The 19098-nt window shown below is 45.2% G+C and overlaps 1 protein-coding gene across 4 annotated transcripts in view; it reads right to left on the bottom strand.

Annotated features, from left to right (window-relative positions):
• cacna2d2a (calcium channel, voltage-dependent, alpha 2/delta subunit 2a) overlaps positions 1–19098 on the bottom strand; it is a 602032-nt gene that overhangs the window by 131529 nt on the left and 451405 nt on the right. For all 4 annotated transcript variants that reach the window (XM_052017908.1, XM_052017909.1, XM_052017910.1 and 1 more), the window contains 3 exons: positions 7978–8056; positions 2170–2219; positions 1157–1246 (listed from right to left, as the gene is read on the bottom strand). In XM_052017908.1, the coding sequence (XP_051873868.1) occupies positions 1157–1246; positions 2170–2219; positions 7978–8056 (219 nt within the window). The remainder of the gene's footprint in view (positions 1–1156; positions 1247–2169; positions 2220–7977; positions 8057–19098) is intronic.

The raw sequence follows: 19098 nt of genomic DNA, 5'->3' as shown, positions 1-19098 counted from the left end.
AACCCCTGTGGCACACCACTGGTCACCGGTCTCCATTCTGAAAAACAACCTTCAACCACCACCCTCTGCTTCTTACCGCTGAGCCAATTTTGAATCTACCATAACGAGCTCTCCCTGGAATCTGTGGGACCTAACCTTCTAGACCAGCCTACCATGTGGGACCTTGTCAAAGGCCTTGCCAAAGTCCAAATAGACAACATCCACTGCCCTACCCTCATCGACCCTTTTGGTTACCTCTTCAAAGAACTCTAAAAGATTCGTCAAACATGACTTTCCACTCACAAAGCCATGCTGACTCCTCCTAATCAGACTCTGTCTATCCAAATGCTGGTAGATCCTGTCCCTCAGAATTCCCTCCAGTATCTTCCCCACCACTGATGTCAGGCTGGCTGGCCTGTAGCTCCCTGGCTTGTCCTTGCTACCCTTCTTAAACAATGGAACGACGTTTAAGAACTTCCAGTCTTCGAAAACTTCATCTGTGGCTAACGATGAAGCAACTTTGGCCACATTTGTTGCTCATACTTTGTACTGCTGACACTGACCCTAGAATTGTTGGTGCAAGCCATTAATTCACCTTAGAACCCAGGGGAAATCATGCTCACACCATTACCTGGATGAGTTTTATACTTCAGTTAATTTCATTATACTTGTGTCTCGACTTGGCTTCAAATCAGAAAGCTATCTCTTCAGGTGCTACACCTTGGCTTAAACCCATTCCCTCACTGATGGTGTAGAAGCGAAGTGGTGAAATGGAAAAGAAACCTGAGTGCAGTTAGAGTCATAGAAAGACAGAGCATGGAAACAGGCCCTTCAGCTGTGTCCACACTGACCAATATCCACCCATTTACACTAATCCTACATTCATTCCATTTTGTATTCTCCCAACATTCCCATTAACTCTCCTCCAGAAACACTTGTGGTCACAGGGAGAACGTGCAAACTCCACACAGACAGCACCCAAGGTCAAGATTGATTGTGGGTTGCTGGAGCTGTAAGACAGTGGTTCTACCAGCTGTGCCATTGGAGTAGGTTAACAACCCACTATCACCCATTTTACAGTGCTGCTCAACACCAATTTCTCTCCTGTGTACCATTCAGAAGGAATGGAGGGTTTGTGTGGACACTTGGATGTCCATGCACTGTTAAACAGACTTACCAAAGCATCCTGATAGACATTGGTCCACTGAACCTTCTTGGCTTTCTTTCCTGCCATCACCATGGGACGCCCCAGAACATCTAAATACTCCTGTAGCATAGAAAAAAATAAAAACAAATACATTAAACTGACAAGTTTATCTGCCAGACGTACCAAAGCATTTTAAATCTTTTTGAAGAAGATCTCTTCAGATAAGAATGAATCATTCAAGCTTGAAGAAATAAAAAGACAAACTGCTGGAGGAACTCAGTGGGTCAGGCAGCATTTGTAGATGGAAATGAACAGTTGACATTTTGGGTCGAAACAATTCAACTGGACTGAACATTGAATTCTCCTATTTTAGGTAACCTGCTCCCTCTATCTCTTTGCTCTCTCCTCCTGACCTACACAGTTCCTCCCACCTCCATCATCCTGTTTCTTTCCCCTCCTCCACCCACTCCATCTGCCCATCACCCACACACTCTTCCCCCTCCCCACTGTTCCCATCTTCACTCCCCACCTTCCTTATTTGGTTCCATGATCCACCCTCCTCTCTTATCAGATTCCATCATCTTCAGCCCTTTGTTGCCTCCACCCATCACCTCCCAGCTTCTGTCGCTATTCCCACTCTCCTCCATCTGTCTATCACTCCTCCTCACCTGGACCCACCAATCGCTTGCCAACTCTTGCTCCACCCTTCCCCTCACCTCCTTATATTGACTATCTCCCTCTATCTTTCAGTCCAGATGAAGGGTCACAACCTGAAACGTCAAGTGTCCATTTCCCTCCACAGATGCTGCCTGACCCACTGGGTTTCCCACAGCTTGATCTGATTTCCTCTCACATCCCAAAGATGTGCTGGCTGATAATGGAAACTCACTGCGAGTGCAGTGCACAAAGTGTAAAGGGCACTGACCAGCAAGATCAGCAGAAGGACAAGAAGTGACCAGCTCTGGCAGAAGAAATCTATTCATCTACATCTGTCCCACAACAGTCTGCCTCCTATCCATACTTCACAAAAGTATGTCACTTACCTGAGTGTTGATCCGAATTGCACCAATGGAGGGGATTTCAAAGTAATATCCTGGAAAAAGAGAGAAATGGTTGTGACTGAAACTGTGAAAGGAAGAATAAAGTAAGTCACTGGAGAACGCTGTTGTATAAAATAAAAGTCTTTCCTGGAAATTAATCTTCTCATGAGTGAAGTATGTTTCCATGTTGCTTGGAATCATTTGAAACATCTGCAGGTCATACTTGTGACACTGACCCGATTTCTGTATCACGGACGCACTGGGTGACATATTCCCTCCTGCATACATTGTCCTGGATGTAACCATTTTTGGCCACTGCTTTGTAAGAAACCATCAAGATGAAGGAAATACTTGAATATATCCTCCCCTGACAACATCCTTCAGATGTGAGGCCAGGACCATCATCAATGAATCCATTACTCCCCATTGCTAATTTTCTCCCACCATATCCATGCCGATCTAGCACACTAGCACTCTCTATCCTATCATTCTCAAAGCAGTATAATTCCCATTTAATACCAAGTTATAATCTTTAATCTCTTGCTCTTGGAGTGATGACTCAGTTCTCCCTCATCGTTGTGTCAGTTTGACGAGTGTCTATTGTGACCGACCGGAAAAGGGATTTCCAAATTCATCCATTAATATCTGCTGCAAAATTACATATATCTGACCTGTACTAATACACATTGTCTATGTCTGTGCTAATTTTCTGTGCCAAGAACTAGAACATGTGTCTAGCAATATACCGTATAGGCCATGCAGTTGACGGTACTTTCATGCTGTGACTGCCTGCATTTGTGATAAGATATCACAACTGTTACTGTGGTAACACACCATGCCTGGATTAGCCTGAACAGAATCTGTGACTCTGCTACCAGATTCTGAGGGCTTATTTGGAACATGAGGACTAGCAAACTCCACACTGCAGCCATCGCAGAGCTCAGGACCAGGAGCACTTTCACTGGTTTGCTGCTTTTCTTGCTTTTTGAGAGATACTCTGTTAACACTGGGAGACCTGACTGGGCTGCTCAACCACCTCCCAATGTCCACACGGTGTGTTACAATTAACAGGGTGCTTTGAGGGAACTCGGCCTTTTCTCCTTGGAGTGACAGAGGATGAGGGGGGACCTGATAGAGGTATATAAGATGATGAGGGGCATTGATCGGGTGGATGTTCAGAGGCTTTTCCCCAGGGCTGAAATGGTTGCCACAAGAGGACATAGGTTTAAGGTGCTGGGGAGTAGGTACAGAGGAGATGTCAGGGATAAGGTTTTTACTCAGAGAGTGGTGAGTGTGTGGAATGGGCTGCCGGCAATGGTGGTGGAGGTGGATATGATAGGGTCTTTTCAGAGACTGTTGGATAGGTACATGGAGATGAGAAAAATAGAGGGCTATGGGTAAGCCTAGTAATTTCTAGGGTAGGGACATGTTCGGCACAGCTTTGTGGTCCGAAGGGCCTGAATTGTGCTGTAGGTTTTTCTATGTTTCTGTGTTTTTATATCTGGCCGACAATCAGAGCACTGAAAGTTCCTGCTACAACCATCATTTCACTAACAGTCAGCACTAACTGCACGATGATGGCCATGGGGTTCAATCTTGTGAATGGTTACCACTACTTCCAGCAACCAGCTAGCCAGCAGCCCTTGGTTTTTTATGGCCGGTAATGATGGTGGTGAAAAGGATGAACAACCCTGTTCCACCAAGGCAGCTGCAGGATTGGTGTTCAGTGAAGTGAATAGTTTGGAATGTGAAGGACACCAGTCTTACTGATGGTAACTGTGAATCTGCTAGGTAGTTGTAAAGACCCATTGGGCTCATGTGATCATCTCTGGGTGAAAATTGACCCAGTAGCTTTGTGAGTGATGCATGTTCATGGGCCTGACCTCTCCCAGGCCTATGAATCTCAACATTCACCTATTACCCATATCCACCCTATGTAAATCGCAGCTGAAAACTCCACACTGCAGCCATTGCAGAGCTCAGTACCAGGAGCACTTTCAATGGTTTGCTGCTTTTCTTGCTATTTAGAGATACTCTGCTAACACTGGGAGACCTGACTGGGCTGCTCAACCACCTCCCAACGTCCACATGGTGTGTTACAGCTAACAGGGTGCTCTCACTGGCATTTAATCTGCTGATCTATTCATTCCAGGAGCATCCCAGTGCTGGTAGCTCTCCACTACTGAAGGCAGGAGGCAAAGACATGCTCACCAATAAAGAGCCCACTACCAGAAAGCCTTCAGAAACATCAGATCCTCTTTGGATCTCTCTGAGGAACACTATACCTGAGCCAAGCTGACATTAGGCAGAGCTTGCACACCAGCATTCCGAGTTCCCGTCACAGTGCTTAGATCCTGGATGGTTGCAGTGGGAGCAGGGACATTGGCCTTCAGATGTTGCCTCATGGTTACAATCATTAAATCATTACAGCACAGGAAGATGCTGCTCCTCTTCACTGAGCCCCTGTTGGGCTTTTGCAAGAACAGTTCAATTGTCCCAATCATAGCTCCAGCCTGCTGTTTGTTTTTCTTCAAGTACTTGTCCAATTTCTTTCCCTAGCTTTGGACCAGACGTGAGCATATCTTCCACATGGAAAGTGTTGGGCTTTGATGTCCAGGTGGGCTTAGACCTGGGCTCCCTATGTTGCTCAGCATTTCACACATTGTCTGTGAATGCCCAAAGCATCTTGCTGTGCTTGTCCGGGCTTGGTCCGCCTGAAATTACTGATGCAGAACTTGGTCCATGCAGAGCTGCCAGTTGTCACTGCATGCCTGCTCATGCCCAGCATGTCACCTAGTGTGGTTCCACCCTCAAACCTTCCTCTACACTGTGTGGAGTCCCAGTATTGGAGCAGGTACAGGGGTATATTCTTCCTCGGGGTCACCTCAGAAGTCAGTGCGCAGCAAGTGGAGAGGCTGAGAAGTAGCTGCTAACTTATACCAGCTGCACTTGTATGTCAATGGTGACTGGGGGATGGGCAGTGGTGGGAGTGCATGAGTCCTTCGGTGATCCATAGCAGCAGCCGATACAGGAACGGCCAGTGCTCTGAACTCGAGGCTGGACAACCAGAGGGCATAATAGCCTCTGACACATGGCCATCAGAGCCATATTGACATACAGCAGAGAAACACACCCTTCCACCCACAATCACTAAATACGTAAATAATACATTTTAAGAAGCATTTAGGCAGACACTTGAACAGGCAAGGCATAGTAGGATATGGTCCTAATGAAGGCAAATAGATTAATGAAGAAAGGCAAAAAGGTTGGCATGGACATGGTGTGTTGAAGGGCCCATTTCTGTGCTGTAGACTCTGACTATGATTCTGAATGTTGTGAGAGTACCTACCTTCACCACCACTCAGGCAGTACGTTCCAGACTAACCACTCTCTGGGTGAAAAGATGTTTCCACAGTTCCCTGCTAAACCTGTTACACTTTACCTTAAACCTAGACTTTAATTTTAGAGAAACAAGAGACTGCAGATGCTGAAATCTGGGGAAGCAATCTAGTCAAGACCTTGAAACATCAACACTTTCTTTCCCCCCACAGGTACTGCTAACCCGCTGAGTTCCTCTAGCAGTTTGCTTTTTCACTCTAATTTTAGATGCCACTGCTATGGGGCAAAGTTTCCTACTATCTATCCTACCTAAGCTCCTCATAATTTTGTATAGCTCTATCAGCACTCCCCCCCCTCCCCCAGCCTCCTCTGCTCCAAGGAAAACAACCCCAGCCTATCCAATATCTCCTCACACTGAAACATTCCAGTCCTGGCAACATCTTGGCAAAATCAAAATAGAAAATGCTGGAAATACTCATCAAGTCAGGTTGCATCTGTGAGAAGAGAAACAGAGTTAACGTTTCAGGTCAAAGACCCTTCACCAGAACTGGGAAGAAGATAAAAGAAACATTAATCTGCAGGGATGGTGGGGAAGGGGGGATGTCTCTAGCAGGGTAAGGCCGGGGTCAACATGGGGATAAACTGTAAACAAGGTTATCTGTTCGAAAATGAATGGGAACAATTAGAGAGTGAGAACATAGGCAAAAGAATATGGACAAAAGTATGTAGGAGTGTGAAATGCAGAGCAGGAAGACATGCTTGGCAGTTCAGGCTGGGCACATCCTTCACACCCTGAGGAAATAATGAATAATGGAAATAAAGATAAAACATCTGAATTGCCCTCACATTCAAATGGTCAATGCCTGAGTCTTTCCTTCCTTTTCTTGATCTGTCTCCATCTGAGGAGACAGGCTAACTACAAACATCCATTATATGCCTCCTGACTCTCACAGCTACCTCGACTACTCTTCATCTCACTTGCCTCCTGTAAGGACTCTATCCAACAGATCAATCTCTGTAATTTCCACCACCTTTAAAGAGATTCCACCAACAGGCAGGTCTTGAAGACAAAAGAGACTGCAGATGCTGGAATCTAGAACAAGTTCAGACGCTAGAAGAAATCAGCAGGTCAACGGCCATCTCAAGCTTCCGGCTGCATGCCAATTTATCTCTCTTACCCACTCCCACACCAACCAGTCTGTCCTTGGCCTTCCTTATTGCTACAGATACCAAATGCAAATTGGAAGAACAAATTTCATATTTCGCTTGGGTGGCTTACACCTCCATGGTATCAATATTGAACTTTCCAGTTTCAGGTAACTCACATTTCCAGTGTTCTCCTCCCACACACAGTCACCTGTCCACCTAGTTTTCTTCTGCCTTTGTTCATCCCTCCCAACCATTCCACCTGGTTCAATCTGCCCTTCATCCCCTCCCCATCTGGTTACACCTATCACCTACCAACCTCTGTCCTGTCACTGGTGTAACACACTGTGTCTGTCACTGGTCTAACACACCGTGTCTGTCACTGGTGTAACACACCGTGTCTGTCACTGGTGTAACACACTGTGTCTGTCACTGATCCAACACACCGTGTCTGTCACTGGTCTAATACACTGTGTCTGTCCCTGGTCTAACACACCGTGTCTGTCCGTGGTCTAACATACTGTGTCTGTCACTGGTCCAACACACCGTGTCTGTCCCTGGTCTAACACACCATGTCTGTCCCTGGTCTAACACACTGTGTTTGTCACTATTCTAACACATCATGTCCCTGGTTTAACACACGCTGTCTGTCACTGGTCTAACACATACCATATCCCAGATCACACGGGGCAGGAGGAAAACCCCTCTTGGAGGGACAGGGACCATCCCAGGAAAACCACCGTGGGAACACGTGGCAGAGGCTGTTGTAGAGATACCGGTGGGTGGATCATACATCCTGCAGTGCGGGAGCACCACAACTCAGCAATGGACCCTGGGAGAACCACAACCGGTGATAACCAGACCTGGATAGGCAGGCTGTCAATCAATAAACTAGAAGACTTTGCATCAGAGTGAAGTGCACAAGGGCTGGGTCGGTATTGGGATGTTAGTTTTTATTTTTATCCTTATCAGAGGAGAGATGTGACACATTCAATAGTGCTTTGTGGACACTTATTGTTGCTTTAATGCTATCACCCCTTTAAGAATTGTGTTATATCTGCACTCTGTGCCGCAGTAATGTCTGTAGGGAGTTCCTGAAGCAATTGGTGAAGCAGAAACCCACAGTAAGAAAGTTGCCTGACTCTTTAAACAATAAAATGCCTTTTGCTGCTAGCTTGAATCATTGACCAATTGCCCATATCTTAGAGCAAATGAGGGACACTGTGACAACTATGCAGTCAGGCTACCATGCAGCTGTGCTACCATGCACTCATGCAGCCATGCATTTGTACCATCATTCAGTCATGCAGCCCTGTGAGTACGAACCTTTATTTGTGCAGGCCATCCACTGCAGAGGCGTGACATCATAGTTGTGCTGTCCAACTGAGAAGGTAAAGACCCGTACCTGTGACCAAAAAGAGAGAGAGCATGCCTTGAAAAATGTGTGTTATGGAGTGAAGGAGACAAGCTCAGACCACTATAATATTATACAAAAGTCTATGGTCTGTTAAGATTCCCTCTAATGTGAGAGCATGGGAAATGGCTTGGATCATTGAGATTCTGTACAATCGTTTGGAATGGCGGAGAATTGGCAATGGGATTTCTGGACATTGGGAGTGAATGAAAAAGTGTCTGGAATATTTGTCCCCGGATTACAAGCACCCAACTTATGCACTCTCATACCTACGAACGAGCTCCCATAATATTATTAAATGTACATCAATACATTCATTCCTACAAACAGCAGAACTAGCTTCCTCCCTCTCTCCACATTTAGTAATTGTTTCTTCTTATCAGGCCTATGTGCTTTTGATGCCCTTCATTTCAATACTGTGGAGGTGTGGTTACCATATCGAGTGAGTTTTGTGTATTTTCTGACATGGATAAAATTGACTTATTGACGTCAGTAAAACTAGAACCTGTTTATTACCCAGGGACAACCTGCACAAATCTGGAGCTGTTGGAGACATCTAGTCATTTGAGCCTGTGTTCATCAAGACCACAGCTGATCTTCTCCCGCAATAGACTTATGTTAAGAAAAAGAGGATGACTAAGGGGAGAGTAGGTCCACTCAAAGATAAAGGAGGGAATTTGTGCTTGGAGTCGGAGCAAGTGACATAGAAACATAGAAAAACTACAGCACAATTCAGGCCCTTCGGCCCACAAAGCTGTGCCAAACATGGCCCTACCCTAGAAATTACTAGGCTTACCCATAGCCCTCCATTTCACTCAGCTCCATGTACCTGTCTAACAGTCTCTTGAAAGACCCTATCGTATCCGCTTCCACCACCGTTTCTGGCAGCCTATTCCACGCACTCACCACTCTCTGAGTAAAAAACTTACCCCTGACATCTCCTCTATACCTACTCCCCAGCACCTTAAGCCTATGTCCTCTTGTGGCCACCATTTCAGCCCTGGGGAAAAGCCTCTGACTATCCACCCAATCAATACCCCTCATCATCTTATACACCTCTATCAGGTCCCCCCTCATCCTCCGTCTCTCCAATGAGAAAAGGCCGAGTTCCCTCAACCTGCTTTCATAAGGCATGCTCCGCATTCCAGGCAGCACCCTTGTAAATCTCCTCTGCACCCTCTCTATGGCTTCCACATCGTTCCTGTAGTGAGGCGACCAGAAATGAGCACAGTACTCCAAGTGGGGTCTGACCAGGGACCTATATAGCTGCAACAATACCTCCCGGCTCTTAAATTCAAATCCCCGATTGATGAAGGACAATACACCATATGCCTTCTTAACCACAGAGTCAACCTGCGCAGCTGCTTTGAGCGTCCTATGGACTACGACCCCAAGATCCCTCCGATCCTCCACACTGCCAAGAGTCCTACCATTAATACTATATTCCGCCAACATATTTGACCTACCAAAATGAACCACTTCACACTTATCTGGGTTGAACTGCATCTGCCACTTCTCAGCCCAACTCTGCATCCTATCTATGTCCCTCTGTAACCTCTGACAGCACTCCAAACTATTCACAACACCCCCAACGTTTGTGTCATCCGCAAACTTACTAACCCACCCCTCCACTTCCTCATCCAGGTCGCTTATAAAAATCACAAAGAGTAAGGGTCCCAGTACAGATCCCTGAGGTACACAACTGGTCACTGACCTCCATGCAGAATACGACCCTTCAACAACCACTCTTTGCCTTCTGTGGGCCAGCCAGTTCTGGATCCACATTGCAATGTCCCCTTGGATCCCATGTCTCCTCACCTTCTCCATAAGCCTCGCATGGGGTACCTTATCAAATGCCTTGCTGAAATCCATATACACTACATCTACTGCTCTCCCTTCATCGATGTGTTTAGTCACATCCTCAAAAAATTCAATGAGGCTCGTAAGGCAGGACCTGCCCTTGACAAAGCCATGCTGACTATTCCTAATCATATTATACCTCTCCAAATGTTCATAAATCCTGCCTCTCGGGATCTTCTCTATCAGCTTACCAACCACTGAGGTAAGACTCACCGGTCTATAATTCCCTGGGCTATCCCTACTCCCCTTCTTGAATAAGGGAACAATATCCGCAACCCTCCAATCTTCCGGAACCTCTCCCGTCTCCATCGATGACGCAAAGATCATCGTCAGACGGTCTGCAATTTCCTCCCTCGCCTCCCACAGCAACCTGGGGTACATCCCATCCGGTCCCGGTGACTTATCTAACTTGATGCTTTCCAAAAGTTTCAGCACCTCCTCTTTCCTCATATGTACATGCTCAAGCTTTTCATGCCGCTGCAAATCCTTACTACAATCCCCCAGATATTTTTGCATAGTGAATACTGACATAAAGTATTCATTAAGTACCGCTGCTATTTGAGTATTTTGCGTCAATATTTACTGAGGAGAAGGAATGAGAGGATAGTGAAAACAGAGTGGGGCATGCTATTGTGCTGGGACATATTGAGATTAAGGAGGAGGCAGTAGTTCTGGGTGTTCTGAAAAGCATTAAGCTGGATAAGTCCCTGGGCCTGATGGCAGAATCAAGAATATTGAAAGAAGCAAGTGAGGAGATTGCTGGGGCTTTGACAAGGATCTTGGTGTTCTCACAAGCAACAGGTGAGGTCCCGGAGGACTGGAGAGTAGCAAATATTGTGCATTTGTTCAAGAAAGGAAATAGGGATAATCCAGGTAATTATAGGCCAGTGAGCCTCACGTCAGTGGATACTGAGGGATAAGATTTATGCGCATTTGGAAAGGCATGGCCTGCTTAGGGACAGTCAGCATGGCTTTGTGTGGAGCAGATCATGCCTTACAAACTTGATGAGTTTTTTGAGGAGGTGACAAAGGTGCTTGATGAGGGTACGGCAGTGGATGTTATCTACGTGGACTTTAGTAAGGCATTTGACAACGTCCTTCATGATAGGTTAATTGCAAGTTTGGATTCGGAACTGGCTTGCCCAGAGAAGACAGAGAGTAGGGGTGGGAGGCTGTTACTCTGGCTGGAGGTCCGTGACCAGTGGTGTTCTGCAAGGATCGGTGCACGGACCTCTGTTGTTTGTGATATATATCAATGATTTAGATGAGAATGTAGATGGGTGGATTAGCAAGTTTGCGGATGACACCAAGATTGTTGGAGTTGTGGACAGTGTAAAGGACCATCAAAGAATACAGCAGGATACAGAGCAGTTACTGATAAGAGCAGAGAAGTAGCAGATGGAGTTTAATCTGGGCAAGTGTGAGGTGTTGCACTTTAGGAGGTCAAATGAAAGGAGAAAGTATAAAGTTAATGGCAGACCCCTTGATAGCATTGAGGTACACGGGTCCAGGTGCATAGTTCACTGAAAGTGGCTACACAAGTGGATAAATTGGTAAAGAAGGCGCATGGCATGCTTGTCTTCATTGGTAGGGGTGTTGAGTATCAGAGTAAGCAAGTCATGCTGCAGCTTTTTAAAACTAGTCAGACCACACTTGGGGTATTGTGTGCAGTTCTGGTCACCCCACTATAGGAAGGATGTGGAGATTGTGGAAAGGGTGCAGAAGATGTTTACCAGGATGCTGTCTGGTATGAGCTATAAGGAAAGGTTGGGCGAACTTGGGTTGTTGTCTCTAGAGCATCAGAGGCTGAGGGGAGAACTGGTTGGGGTTTTCAAAGTTATTGGAGGCATAGGGGGGTAGACAGTCAGAATCTGTTCTCCATGGTAGAAATGTCAAAAACCAGAGGACATGCTTTTAAGGTTAAAGGGGGGAAATTTAAAGGTGACATGAGGGACAAGTTTTTTACACAGAGAATGGTAAGTGCCTGGAATGGATTACCAGGGGTAGTAGTGGAATCAGGCAGTTTGCTGGAGGTTAAGAGGCTTTTACGTAGACACATGGATATGAAGGGAAAGGAGGGATATGGACGATAAACAGGAGGACACATTATGAAATGGCATCAAGATCAGCACAATATTGTGGGCCGAATGGCCTATGCCGTGCTGTACTGTTCAATGTTCTTTAATATCATTTCCCTGCACTTGATTCCCTCAGTACCCAGAAATTTAGCAATTGCTGTTCTGAATGAACTCAATGACTGAGCCTCCACAACCTCTGGGGTACAGAATTCCAAAGATCCACCAGCACCTTAGTGAAGAAATTCCTTCTCATCTCAGTTTTAAATGGCTACTCCTCACTCTGAGACTGTGACTCCAGATTCTAGACACCTCAGTCAGGGAAATATCTTTCCTGCATTTAGCATGTTGATTCCTAGAAGAAATATTAAGATAATTCTTCAAAATTCTATAGAATACAGACTGAGTCTACTCAACCCCTCCTCATTCACCAAACCCACTATGCCAGGAACCACTCTGGTGAATCTTTGTTGCATTCCCTTAAAAGCAAGTACATCTTTTTTCAGGCAAGGAGACCAAAACAATGCACAGCACTCCAGGTGTAGTCTCACCAAGGCCCTACATACTTGCAGTAAGACTGCTTTATTCTTGTATTCAAATCCTCTTGCAGTAAAGGCCAACACACCATTTGCTTTCCTAATTGCTTGTTGAACCCAATTGTTGGCTTTTAGCAAAACTATGTCCAAGCACACCCCTGTCTCTTTGAACATCAACATTTCCTGTCACCGTTTTAAAACAACGTATTCTGCCTTTCTGTTTTGTGCACTGAAGTGCATATCCTCAGATATTTCCAAATTATTTCTTGCCCACTGGTTCAGCTCATTCATATCCCCCTGAAGTCTTCTTACATCCTCCTCCCTGCTCAGAGTCCCACCTGGTTTTGTATCAGCATTTAGATTCTGTACAATTGTTTTGAATGGAAGGGGTTTGTCCATGGGACTTCTGGACAGTAGGAGTAAATGGAAAAGGTTTTGGAGTATTGGGAGTCTGTATATTAGGAGTGAATGAGGAGGAGCAAATTAACAAACTGCTGAAGGAACTCAGCAGGTCAAGCAGCATCTGTGGAGGCAGAAGGATGGTCAATGTTTCGGGTCAAGACCCTGCATCTGGACTGAGAGTGTAGAGGGAAGATAGGCAGTATATAGAGTGAGAGGGAGGGCTGAGACATGGGCTGATAGGTAATAGGTGGAACCAGGTGAGGTGTGGGTTGCTGGGCAGATGGAGTCAGGTGGGGGAGGGGGTAGTTTTGAGACAGAGGCTGGTGGGTGATAGTGGAAACAGATAAGTAAAAAAAGTTGGGCAGATGGAGCCATGTTGGGGGAGGGAAAGGGGAAGGTAGACACAGAGGCTGTAAGGTGATAAGTGGAACAAGGTAAGGGAGAGAGGATGGGCAGGTGGAACCAGATGGGGAGGAGATCGGGGGAGAAGAAACTCTGGTGGATCCCAGGAATGAGAAGGAGTTTGGTTCATTGGCTTTCTGTACAAGTCTCCCATTATTCCACAGTCAGCTGTACCCACCCACCCACTCACAAAAGCTTCTTTGAATGGGTTGAATGTGATTTTATTTTTGAATCTCATTCCACAGTGCCGGTTAAATGCATGCCTCCGTGACGGGAAGTTTGTGTGTTGATTTGCACCTCCACTTAATTCCACCTTAACATGAAATATCACCGCCAGGAAGTTGTGGCTTTACACTGTAGCGAAATCCGTGACAAATGGTCTCACTCCCAAAATATTACCCTGTGCTTTCCCTTGGCTCGGGTAGAACTGGCTGTGGAGCTCCCTGTGGTCTGTTAATATCTGATTTATATTGTTCTGGGAATGTTTGATACAGGCAGAGGGCAGCTGAACATTACTTGCCTTGATCAATTCAGCTTTTACACAATGCTCAGCCTGGAGAGCCAGAAGACAGAGGGAGCTGCATTGTGGCTGTTGACTTGGATATTCAATTATAAATTCATTAATACATGTTTTAAAATTATACCATACTCAGCATCACTGACAGTAAAGTGGAACAAATGGTTTAGTGACAACAAATACCGGCTTGTCTCCTGCGTCATCCTACATCAGTTCACTGATATCTCTGCATGATTCTGTCCCACCGAAAATACTGCATAGAACATGAGAATAGAAGAGAGAATCAGGAGTGGACCACTCAGCCCCTCACACTTGCTTCCCCACTCAGGAAGACCGTGGCTGATCTTCTACCTCAGTACCACTTTCCTGCACTAACCACACATCCCTTGATTCCCTGAGGATCTAAAAATTTGTCAATCTCTGTCTCAAATATACTCAGCGACTGAGCCTTCACAGTACTCCTGCTGGGAACTCCAAAGAGTCACCAATCTTTGGGTGAAGAAATTTCCTCTCAACTCAGTCATGAAGTGGCTTGGCCCTTGTTGTGATACTGTAACCCCTGCATCAAGACAGCCCAACCAGGAGAAATAACATTCTTGCATCTGCACCATCAAGCTCCATAACCATTTTGTATGCTTTAATGTGTTTACCTCATTATTCTAAACTTCAGAAAGTATAGGCCAGTCTGCTTAATCTCTCTTCATAGGACAATTCTGCCCCCCTTCCTCCCCTCCCACCCAAATCCCAGGAATCAATCTGGTGAATTTTGCTGCATTTTGCCCATCACAATACATTCTTTCTCAAGTAGGGTGACCAGACCTGTACACAGTATTTCTAGGGTCATCTTTTGTGTTCAAACTCTCTCCCAACGAAGGCCAGCTTATTGTTTGCCTTCCTAATTGTTTGCTGCACCCAGGTCAAAACCAGGCCAAAGAATAAATCAGAATGTTTTTAATCAAAGAGCATTAGATTTAATCAGAGAAAATTGGGTTGAACCAGATACGTTTAATTACAGACTACCAAGAGAGACTACCAATTCAATCAGAGACCTCAAGTTCAGTTATTAAATTGGTTTTAACTGAGAGAAAACTTGGATTAATTACAGAACACCAGGTTGGAATTTTCCTCAACTCACTTGCTCACAAACCACTTTAACACTTAAGCAGGTGTGTAACAATTCTGAAAAAGTTTCATCTGAATTTTAGTTGTAACTCCTCTGACAATGTCAGTTTAAACAAGCTTAAAAATAGCAGTGCTGAGGAACTGTATTTGGTTGTTCTGACTGCCACTCCACCTCATTCTCAGCTTCTTGCTAAGGGAACAGGCATAATTCAGTAATAGCATTCTCCCTTCTGAGTGAGGTCATTGGTTCAAACCGCACTCCAGAGACTTGAGCATCAGTCAAGACAAAAACCTGCGGGTCTGTTAGATTTTTCAGCAGTGTATAGCAGATTCAGTAGTGTGTAGTAGGATGCAATCCTGAGCCAACCAGCAGAGGGAACTCATGGCTCATTGTGTTGACAGCTTTGTGATATGTAAACACATAGCCCAGTGAAATACCTGAAGGGAAAGGGTGGTTCTATAGGCAGTCAGAGCAACAGAAAGTAGGATGTTTGCAATCAAAGAGCACCCAATCTGAAGGTGCAAACGAAAGATTTTGTCTCAAAATACTGCAACTCCTCTGCCATACAGTTATTGAGAAGCATTTTGCTTTTGAAACTGGTGTAATGTGCTTTGCTCTGTTGCAAGTTTTACCAGGGTGTTAAAGCCAAGGCATTAACCAGACCTGCATTTGTGCGGGAGTGAATGGCCCCATTCCAGCCACCAATGCATCTTCATAGGAACAATGTGACATGGAGTCATATGAGGAGATATTAAGGTGGGAAGGTAGGCATTAAAGAGCATCTTGCCAGAAAAAGCAAGAGTAGAGAGATAGCGAGGTTTGGAATATGAATTCCAAAGCTACCACTGATGGAGTGATTCGGGAATTTTGTTTTATAGTCAAAGGAGAAAACAGGGCCAAGGCCACGGAGAGCTTTGAAAATAGGAGACTAGTGTAGGATAGTGAGGACAAGGAGAGAGGGTGCCAAGGATCAGGTGTGGGGTAGGGCACCAACAGCAGAGCTTAGTTTATTCAAGGTAGGGCAGCTGGGAGTGGGTTAGTACAGCAAGATAAGAAGGGTATGATGAGGGATTCAACACTGAATAAGAAGAGCTAGGGAGTGATTTGGATGATGTGACAGAGGTGGCAATGGCTACATGGTGACAAAGCTCAGCTTGGGCTCAGTTATGAGGCATAGAAATTGGGATGTTATGTAGCAGTTGTACAAGACATTGGTGAAGCCACATTTGGAATATCGTGTTCAGTTTTGGTCACCCTGCTATAGGAAAGATGGCATTAAGCTGGAAAGAGTGCACAGGAGATTTACAAGGATGTTTACAGGACTGGAGAGACTGAGTTACGGAGAGACGTTGAGCAGGTTGGGATTTTTTTAACTGGAGCGTAGGAGAATGAGGGATGATCTTATAAAGGTGTATAAAATCATGATGGGCATAGGTAGGGTGATTGCACACAGTCATTTTCCTAGGGTTGGGGAATCAAGAACTAGAGAGCATTGGTTTAAGGTGAGAGGGGAGAGATTTAATAGGAACCTGAGGGGCAACTTTTTCACCCAGAGAGTGGTCAGTATATGGAATGAGCTGTCTGAGGAAATGGTTGAGGCAGGTACATAACAGCATTTAAAAGGCACTTGGACAAGTACATGGATAGGAAACGTTCAGAGGGATATGGGCCAAACATGGGCAAATTGGACTAGCTTAGATGGGAATCTTGGTTGGCATGCACCAGTTGGGCCGAAGGGCCTGTTTCCGTGCTTCTGACTCTATGAGGACCATATGATTACAAAGAGTCTGGTTCAGCCTTTAGTCCAATCTCTGCTCAGCCAGCATTGGATCTTGGAGGAGAAATTTGACAGTTTAGAGATGGTGTAGGGTCTCAGCTGAGAGTCAACATGCACATAGAAATGGATGATTGGGCTGAAGGCTAGAATCTTGGTGAGAAATTTGAGGAGGAAGCTTGAGGGGTACTAGAGGTAACAGTGCGTGAAGGATGAGAAAAGATGCTGTAGTCATTCTCCAGCTCTTAATGAAACCAGACAGGTGCAGTCCCGTCCGGCTGAAGAATGTCCAGCAAGAGCAGTTTTTATTTATTTGTATGTTCTTTGCATTTTTCGGCAAGCTTATTCTCAGTGTCTACCTCACTCTGGTCCAAACTCTTTCATGCTCAGTCTAGTCAAAACACCATCTATAAAGGGTTACCAACTCTAATTGGATGAATTCCTGAAGGTTTAGAGTAACATAGTCCTACAGCACAGAAACAGGTCCTTCAGCCCACTACGTCCATGCTGACAATCAAGTACCCATCTGTATTAATCCCATTTACCAGCATTTGATCTGTATTCCACTATGCCTTGGTATTTCAAGTACTCATCCAGATACTTCTTAAATGTTGTGAGAGTGCCCGCCTCCATCACTCCCTCAGGCCATGCGTTACAGATTTCAACTACCCAAAAACTTTTCCTCAGATCCCGCTTGAACCTCCTACTCCTCATCTTAAACCTTTATCCTATGGTCTTAGGCACCTCTGCCATGGAGAAAAGTTTCTGGACCTGCACCTCTCATAATTCTGTACATCTCAGTCAGGTCCTCCTCAGCCTCCTCTTCTCCAAGGAAAACAAGTTTAGTCTCTCCTCATAACTGAAATGCTCCATCCCAGACAACATCCTAGTGAGTCTCCTCTGCACCCTCTCCAGTGCAATCATGTCCTTCCTATAGTGTGGTGACCAGAGCTGCACACAATATGCCAGCTGTGGCCTAACCAATGTTTAATAAAGTTGTACAAAAACTTCCCTACTTTTATACTCTATGTCTTGGCTAATGAAGGCAAGCATTCTGTATGCCTTCATAACACCCCATCTACCTGTGCTTCCACCTTTAGGGATCTTTGGAAATATAAACCAAGTGAATAAGCAAGCCTCACAATAACCTGACTGCTCAATGCCAGTCAAGTAGCCATACTCCAAGGTATACACAAAAACAAATTCAATCGCTTATCTATTTTTAATGCCCCTATGATTTTTCTGCAGAACTGCTTGCAGTAACTGTGTACAGTTTTGGTCACCCTATTATAGAAAAGATGTGGTTAAACTGGAAAGAGTGCAGAAAAGATTTACAAGAATGTTGCCAGGACCAGAGTGCCTGAGTTATAGGTAGAGGTTGGCTAGGCTATGACTTTATTCCTTGGAATGTGGGAGAATGAGGGGTGACCTTATAGAAATGTTTAAGGTTATGAGAGGCATAAATAAGGTGGATGGTAACAGTTTTTTCCCCTGGATAAGGGAGTCGAAAACTAGGGACATAGATTTAGGCTGAGGGGAAAGATTTAAAAGGGACCTGAGGGGCAACTTTTTCACGCAGAGGGTGGTGAGCATATGGAACAAGCTGTCAGAGGAAGTGGTTGGGGCAGGTCCAATTGTATCATTTAAAAAGCACTTGGATAGATACATGGAGGGGTGGGGCTTGGAGAGATATGGGAAGGGATATCCAGGAAATTGGAACTAGGTGAGTGGGCACTGTGGTCAGCATGGTCTTGTTGGGCTGAAGGGCTGTATTTGCGCTTTATTGCTCTATTACTCTATGAGTCTAAGCCTCTGGAGATGAACACCCAATTCATGGAGATGACAAAGCAACCCAACAACCCCATGTCTATCACTATGGCCTCTTCTCACTTTAGTCTCTGCTTTAGAGTTTCCCTCGTGTGTTCATTGCCACTGCCTGTTCAGCCCCACCAAGGTATTTTAATTCCCTTTTGTGTCTGCATTGCTTTTTATTATTTAGTGAATCTGTGTCAATATTCAATTTAGCAAGTACAACACATATCTTTAGAATGATAATTTTGTACCAATAAGCAATGTATAAAGGTGGACGTCATGGAGGGACTGTTTATGGAGTCTCTGTGGGTGGAGGTTAGGAACAGGAAGGAGTCAATAACTTTACTGTGTGTTTTTTATAGGCCACCCAATAGTAACAGGGATATTGAGGAGCAGATAGGGAAGCAGATCCTAGAAAGGTGTGAGAATAACAGAGTTGTTGTGATGGGGGATTTTAATTTCCCAAACATCGATTGGCATCTCCAGACAGTGAGGGGTTTAGATGGGGAGGAGTTTGTTAAGTGTGTTCAGG

The sequence above is a fragment of the Pristis pectinata genome, chromosome 6, assembly GCF_009764475.1.
Source record: "Pristis pectinata isolate sPriPec2 chromosome 6, sPriPec2.1.pri, whole genome shotgun sequence".
NCBI classification, from domain to species: Eukaryota; Metazoa; Chordata; class Chondrichthyes; order Rhinopristiformes; family Pristidae; genus Pristis; species Pristis pectinata.
This window is presented reverse-complemented; position numbering and strand designations above follow the sequence as displayed.